Consider the following 8,093-nt stretch of genomic DNA (forward strand, 5'->3'; position numbering starts at 1 on the left):
ATTTCCCAGCATGCTCTACAGCAAAGGAGAGCAAAGATACTCATGTTTATAACTAAGAGGAGCCTCTAATAGAGAAAATTTGAAGGAGCCTGGTTCAACTAGGAGGGTGAATCCACACAAAGAGACAGCGCCATCCTAGGCCTTATTACACAGTCCTAGCACATGGGTATCTGGGCCACATGATTCGAAGTCTACCTATGAAAGAATAAGAGAGTTAGAAGAAGGGATTCCATCATGTTAGGAATGCAGATGAGACATGAGTGAGGTAATATGATCTCTAACCTCGATTCCTAAAGATTCACTCATGGTTATTTTTGTTCTTTTGTCACGAGCCAATACCCAGGGAACCCAAAGAGTGGATTATTGCATAATCTCAAGCTCACGTGCTACAAATTTCAGAACGAGGACACCTCTTTCACTAATCAGTTTTAATAAAACAAAAGCTCAAAAATCAGCATCAGGAGATCCCACAACACAGTTGAGACTGTTGAAAGTATCGGCTCCCAAACACGCCATCGTAAAGTACATAATGAGCTGTGAGCAGTCCAGCTCAGTGAGGGAATGGCTCTTTCCTTTAGTCCTCTATAGATGCCATTGCGAGTCTCTGAGGGGAAAAAAAAAAAGAAAGAAAAAAGAAAAGAAAAAAATGGATGGCTAAGGATGTTGTACATTATACCCCAGTGACCTGCCACAGGGACTATTTTTAAAGACACACTTATCTCACCAGGAGTGACAGCAAGTTATGAAGCAGCCAGGTAGGTACCATGGCTAGATAATCCTTCATGAGAGAGGCTGCAGACCATGGCTGCATCCTTTCCATATCCCGTGTGATGGATGGGCAGGAATTGCCCTTGGTTGGTTAGGCAGACAGTTTAAGGAGCCATAAATGTAATGTAGAAGATGGAGCTTAGATATGGAGTACAGTTAGCCTAAAATGACTGCAGCCACTCCTGAGCTTAAGAAATTAGTCAGATTTTAAGTTTATAAGATATATCTGACTGTAAATGTGGATTCTAGCTGTCTTGTACATTTTTTGAGTGGTAGCTGCTCACTGGGGTCTACTATCCCATTGAAGAATACTGTTATGAGGGATACATAACCACAGATTTACACAGTTCTCTCATGATCCTAGGCAATGCATTCCATATCACAAGAAAATGAAAAAGAACATCACAGCTAGATTACAGAAAGTTTCTCATTATCAGCAGAGCGTTATCAGTTAATTCCTATAAAACACCGAGAGAAGAATTAATACATTCTGTATATTTATATATATTTATATTTGGAGTAATGGGGGTTTCACATCAGACCTGATGCATTGTCCTTCCCTGTACAGAAAGTAATGGTGGTGTAAATAAAGAGGTGGGGACCAGAGAAGCAGAGTAAACATGTTAGCCACACTTGAAGATGGGAAGATCTCAAAGATTTCACTCTTTCCCACTGCCAACTTGTATTCCAGAGGATTAGGGAAAGATGGCTTGAACTGTCCCGGCATCTAAGTATCTCCACAGAACTGAGAAAACACTCAATGTAGCCATTAGTTTAGTTTGGATTTGGGAAGGTTCGTCATAGGCAAAGGTTAGCACTTCACAGTTCTTGTGTGTGCTGCCAATAACGTGAGCAAACTAGCTCTTACAGTCAGTCGTTCCGCTGGCCCAGGTCAGAGCAGCTCAGGTGGCAGGAACTCCTAGCTCTCTGTCTCTGTCACTGCAGAGGGTACTGATGAATAAAAGACGCTCCCTCAATCTGGCCTCCAGACTGCTGACACCTGCCAGAGCAGCCCTGACCCCCTCTCCCCTTCCATTTCCACATTCAAGTTCCAACCTGGATCTCAGGGAAAGCTTCCTTGGAGCAATGAAGAAATGAATGTATCTCATGCCTTTTATTTCCTAACGTGTGTGCTAATGGCCTGTTTCAAAAGCCCCGAGCCAGCACACAGAGCATAAATTTCTCATAAGTCCTAAATGCTATAATACATGTACATTGTGTTTTCCTTTGAAATCAAACAGGAAGAACTCACATTTTGAAGAACTGTGGTTACATTTCCCCATCCTTAGTTATCTGTGGGGTTTTTTTTTCTCTAAAAAGGAGTGCAAGCAGCCATTAATAAAAATAAAAATAAACCTTTCTTCCTGTTCCTTCTGGGTAAGTAGCATCAAACGACCTGTGGACCCGAGTTTCACAAATGACCAGCATAGGAGAGAAAAGTTGCCTGCCCTACCAAGTTAAAGAAAAGTTCCCAGGTATAGGAAATGGCATGTGACTTGCCAAGTACAACCTCCTGACAGCAAGCAAGATGCTACCCATCCGCACCAAGATTCCTGGGACCTGGAATGGAGAGTCCTCCCCAAATATGGCTAAAATGTTGGCAACCTTAGCAGCCACCATTTGTGGGAATAAAACCTCAAAACTGTTATATACAAACTTAGTTTACATAATACCCATCCTCGAGTTGCTCATAATAAATATCATTCTTAATGTATCACCTCTTCGTTGCACAAAGTTCAGGATGCTTGGGAACAAAAGTCAGTCTATATACATTTTGCTTAAAGACTGGGTTTTTCTATATCAGAGTATCTCCAATACTACTGTGCCAGTTTTCGAAAGGAAACTATGATAGGTGACACTTTCAAATGCAAATATGTAGTCTGCTCTCTGAGCCCAGTATGTGTTGACCCCACTCCCAACTATGACAATCTGCTAGGTCACTTGGCTCCCAGAAGCTGCGTGGAGGAGCTTAAGTGGTTCTGTCCTCAACTTCAGTCTGAAATGCAAATAGTTTTTTGCACCTCAGTTAGAGAAGCATATACTCCTCGATTACTGTGTGTGTTTACTGGAGGGTCCTCTCCTGCCTTGGATCGGGAGACCCGAAGCTAAGCACACAGCTCTGGGATCCCAAGGATGGTTCTGGGCACCCCTAGTCGATCACCTGAGTTAAAAATGTATTAACAACTGAAGTGGGTCCTAAACTAGGGATCGCAAAGTCCATTTCTCCTTCCGTGCTGTCTGCGATATCCTGTAGACAGTGAGAGGCAGGAGGCGTGGCTGTGCTGGAGTGTCCCGGAAAAGATCTTCCCATCTGTCTTTCCCCAGTGGGTTGTTCACATCAGGACTTGCTCTCGAGTCTCTGGCAATCGAAGGGCAATCAGGCCACCTCCAACCAGAGAAGCAGCAGCCAGAAGGATGGGGACCACTTTGGTTATCCCAACAAAAGAAGCAAAGATAGTGTTTCCCAGGATGGCGCCAAACTTGCACAGTCCATTGAGGATGCCGAAGGCTGTGGCCCTGCAAAAAGAAGAGGACAGGAGAGGATTCTGAAATTCTGGGCCTCGCTAGGTGGGCGGCTGTATGTTCTTTCCTTGTTGTAAGAGGAGGAGGTGTGGGACTGAACTTCTTATCTAAATATGAAAATAGCGTTTACATTTTAGCCAACACTGGAAATACTGAATGAAGTAAAGATGCAGGCATATCTGCACTAATAGCCACTATTAACATTTTGGATTGCCTTCAGGCTTCTTTACCTTCCCAAGCATACCTCTAATTAAAATAGTTACAAGTAGTAACTTGCTTACAGAAAAATATCAAAAAATAAAGCTGCAAGCAAAATAAAGTGTGAGCACACTCTTGTGGCAAAGACTGTTATCTCACCCTGCAATTCAGGTCCCCAACTGTAAGACTACACTTCCCAGAGTCCCTTGCTGCTGGCTGTGTGAGCGTGACTTAGTTTCAGCCAATGAGACAGAAGTGCACTTGAGAAATTTCCCCCAAGATTGGTTATGAGCGGACTTCTACTCTCTCTCCCTTTATTGTTTGCCCTTTGTCTTACTTCCTGCAACAAAGATGGTCCCTGGTGGAGTCCAGGCAAGGGAGACTAAAAACGTAGGAAACTAAACCTTCTGCTCAGGTTGCCGTTGAAGAGTCCTTGCAATGCCAAACCTCCCATGCTTGTTTGAAGTTCCATCCATGGCAGAACCCAGTACCAGTTATTATCCCTAAATTACACTTCAGTGATAAACTTCATGAACTACACAGCCTGTCCTGAACACGACTGTATAGAGCAGCATTTCTCACTCTATAGGAGTCAAAGGACCCTTTTATATGGGTCACCTAAGATCATCAGAAAACATAGATATTTACATTATGGTTCAGAACAGTAGCAAAATTACAGTTATGAATTAACAATGAAAGTAATTTTATGGTTGGAGGTCATCACAACATGAGGAACTATATTAAAGGGTCGCAGCAATAGGAAGGTTGAGAACCACTGGTATATAGGGACAATTTTCTCAAGGTGGTCATTCCTGGGCTACAATTAAAATACTTCTTTATTATATCAAAAGTTTAAAATATTGGCACATGTTTACGGTTAGAGATTGGATTCTATTATCTATACCTGAGTGGCATGGTGGGTTTATAAGCTCCAGCCCCAACCCTAGCCAGTATACTTGCTTTGTTTTCTATCTCCATATGCCTGCTTTTCTAAATAAAATTTAAAATGATTTTTTTTTCAACTTTCCAGGGGAGGGGGAAGTCTCACTGAATTTTGAACAGACTATTGTAATTGGGACGAATTAAAGGAAACTTGACATTTTTATAAGAGTCAATTATCTTGTCCACAATAAAGCATATCAAACATGGTATGCTAGCCAATCAAAGCCCAGAAGCTCTGTCATTGGCTTTGGGAATGTCATTAAAATACTTTTCAGAACTCAGTTTACCCTATCCTCCATACCATGTCCGTTCCTCGTGAGCACTTAGCCACTGTACGTATAGTTTCAGATCCCTTTCATTAGAGAAACACCTGCTGGGTAATGGATTTGACCTTCTGCTTTTAAACAAAGAGTAAGCCCTGGCAGCCCTGGACCACTCTACCTCCATCCACCTTCTCTTCCTTCCTGTTGAGCCCCCTCCCATCCATGTTGTCCCAAGTCTTTATGTTTTCTCCTTAGTTCCCATTGGCAGGCCTGAGCTCAGCTCCGGTGAGGACTGCATGATACAGAAGGCTTTAGTCACTCTTACCCCTCCACTGAGACAGCTCATGCTTGTCCTCTGGTTCTTGTCACTCGCTCAACCCTCTCAAACCCTAGCCTACGCAGACCCAGACCACTGTCATCATCTTGGAGAGAAAGTCAGTTGCCGGGGAGACGTTTGGAACATGGACTCCAAGGAGACCAAGGCCATGTATGGTCCAAGATTCAACTAGAAGTGGGCTTCTGAGCAAAGTAACTTAGTTCTAAAGGAAAACCCAAGGGAAGAACTGACCTCTGATGAGTGGGATACAGCTCTACTGTGATCACATCCAGAGCATTCCAGGCTGCAATGCTGGTCCCACAGAACAGGCATTGCCAGCCGATCATCGCAGACTCGCTGTTGCCAAAAAACAGGAAGAAACAGCAGACTGCGGAGATGAGCATTGAGCCGCCTGTGGATACAAGACGAAGGTAGAAAGAAATGTGAAGCCTGTGGTGTCCTAGAGTCAGCTTCCCAGAAGATTTGCCCAGGCCCCCAGTCTCACAGGCTCGGGTGAATTAACATGTCACTTGAGTTTCTAGCTCCAACTTCCACTTGGGGAGAGCACAAATGGACAAATAAACTCACACATATTTTAAATACAAGGATATACAATGGAAAAGTAAATATTGACATGTACACATGGAAAGAGTGAATATACATGTATATACAACTCAAAAATTAAGATATTAAGGGTTAACTGCTTTTTTAAAGAAATATACAAAATAAATTAAGAATCAGAGCTCATATAGCTTACATTCCAATGTGAACATATTTGCGGGTGGGTTACAAAGGGAAAATTCCAGAAGTGCTGTTCTTCTGCTTCTCCACCTATGACCTGTTCTGGTTTGAATTTAAAAGCCCCCAAAAAGCACATACGTTGGATGAAGGGTTGTCTCCAAGGCAGCCACACTCAGAAGTAGAGCCTCTAGGGACCTCTGGGCTCATAATGGATTAATCGTGTATGGATTCATCATTTAATAGTGTCTGAAGGGAGAGCTCCCTGAGCTCCCCGGCCACCATGAGGTGAGCAGCTTTGTACTGTCAACATTCTCCTTACCACGGTACTCCGCCTCAACACAAACCCTCAAACAATGGAGGCAAAGGCCGTGAACCAAAATCTCTAAAGTCGGGAATCAAAATTAATGTCTTCCCTCTAAGGGCAAACACCCTTCTGGGGTGTTTGTCATAGCAACAGAAACAGGACTAATACATCTTCATCTCCACCACAGAGATCTTTCTGTCCTCCCAGAACCTACTGCAACCCCCTGAGAAGCGGGGAACCATTGTCACCATGATGGGAAGACAGAGGGGTGGAACTGCTCGGTGACCACCATCCCATTTTAGAAGCTCCGTCTTTGGCAATGGCTAAGTCCCCCCCAGGACCACAGCTCCTTCCAGGCTATTCTTCCACTACTGTTTGAGACCCCACTGGGCTCTGTGAATGATGTTTTCTCCCCTGGTTCCTGCCACCATAGGATGACAACTGCCTCCCACTTTTGCCAGTATCTGAGAGTCTTGTCCTTCATTTGTCCCAATCCTGGCCACATGTGTAAAGCTGTCCATCAACAGTGTAGGGAAAGCGACGCCATTCAGGGAGAACTCTCTGACGAGGAACCCCACTGATGGAGATGGTAATAAAAGACCCCATTTTAAAACTGGCTGTAGGGCTGGAGAGATGGCTCAGTGGTTAAGAGCACCGACTGCTCTTCCGAAGGTCCTGAGTTTAAATCCCAGCAACCACATGGTGGCTCGCAAACACCTGTAATGAGATCTGACGTCCTCTTCTGGTGCATCTGAAGACAACTACAGTGTACTTAGATATAATAATAAATAAAGGTAGCAAACCCTTTCCAAACCCAAGAAGTCCACCCAGGGGAGCTCGGAAAGTCTTGTGTTGGCTCTGGTCATGACCGACTAGACTACAGGCCTGAAAGAGTATGGAATAATGTGCGGATGAGGCCAAATGAAAGAAAGCAAAAGCAGTGAGTGCCAAAAAGTAAATGGGTGAGCTTCCCACCACTGGGGCAATGGGAACAAGTGTCCTCCTTGCCTGGAAACCAAATGCTTTGGGGGTTTCTGACCATCCAGAAACCCCCTTCCTGATGGGACTCACCCTGGAGTCACACAGGGACTCAGGGCTGTAAGAACAGTGGGAAGTGTATGCCTGGTTAGGAGCTAGGGAATGATAACTCTTCACCCGGATACTGACCCCTTTCTAACAGCTAGGAGGGAATCATAGGGAAGGAAGCTGGCATCTGTGGGCCACAAGAGTCCTGAGAGCAATTCCCTCCAAACAGGTGCTCTGCTCCGAGAGACCAATGTGAGGCTTAGCTAATAAATTCTGACTAATAAAACACCATTGTCAAAGCATGCTATGGTCCAGGAGCTTCCTCAATTCTGTGTAAACTGCTCCTACCGTAGAGGTACACAGTCCACTGCCCCTTCATCTCCATAATCCCGATTCTTCTTCTAATTAAGAGGTCTGAGTTCAAGCTCAAGCCTCACCACTTTCTCTCTGTGTGGCTCTGAAAATGTCCTTTACCCGCTCCTGCAGTGTCTCATTTTCCCATCTGTAGACTGTTAATATCAAATAGTACCCACCCCAGGGGATTATGAAAGGCTTGGAACCCAGCCTGGCAGACCAGCATCCCAGTGCTAGCTAAAGGAAATCCCTTCTTTGTGTCTGTCTCCCAACACATCTTTTGCTCTTTAAACATAAGGATGTTGATGGTCTCAATTACTGTTATATTCCCATAGCTTCCTCCACAGTCTGACGCAAAGTAAGGACTGTGTAAATAAACGTTTATTAAATGAATAAATGAGGGTGTAGCTAACAGCTTCATTAGGAAAACTTCTACTCTGCCCTTAACAAGAAATGACTTCTCCCAGATGAGAGCCCTGAGGAGGATCAGGACAAAGCTGCAGCAGCCAGGCTGCTCTGAGGGGCACAGAAAAAAAAAAAAGCTGGTTCAAAGCATCTCTCTCCATCCCATGGTGGCAGGGTAGAAGCTTCACAGAGCATCTAGTGCAGCCTCTCTCTCTCTCTCTCTCTCTCTCTCTCTCTCTCTCTCTCTCTCTCT

General features: G+C 44.3%; 1 protein-coding gene across 8 annotated transcripts in view; it reads right to left on the reverse strand.

Moving 5' to 3' along the window:
- Window positions 1-413: 413 nt before the first annotated feature.
- Sv2b (synaptic vesicle glycoprotein 2B) overlaps window positions 414-8,093 on the reverse strand; it is a 174,085-nt gene continuing 166,405 nt past the window's right edge. For all 8 annotated transcript variants that reach the window (XM_021196594.1, XM_029540333.1, XM_021196584.2 and 5 more), the window contains 2 exons: window positions 5,263-5,422; window positions 414-3,285 (listed from right to left, as the gene is read on the reverse strand). In XM_021196594.1, the coding sequence (XP_021052253.1) occupies window positions 3,102-3,285; window positions 5,263-5,422 (344 nt within the window). In that variant the 3' untranslated portion in view covers window positions 414-3,101. The remainder of the gene's footprint in view (window positions 3,286-5,262; window positions 5,423-8,093) is intronic.

This window comes from Mus pahari, chromosome 1 (genome assembly GCF_900095145.1).
Source record: "Mus pahari chromosome 1, PAHARI_EIJ_v1.1, whole genome shotgun sequence".
Taxonomy (NCBI): domain Eukaryota; kingdom Metazoa; phylum Chordata; class Mammalia; order Rodentia; family Muridae; genus Mus; species Mus pahari.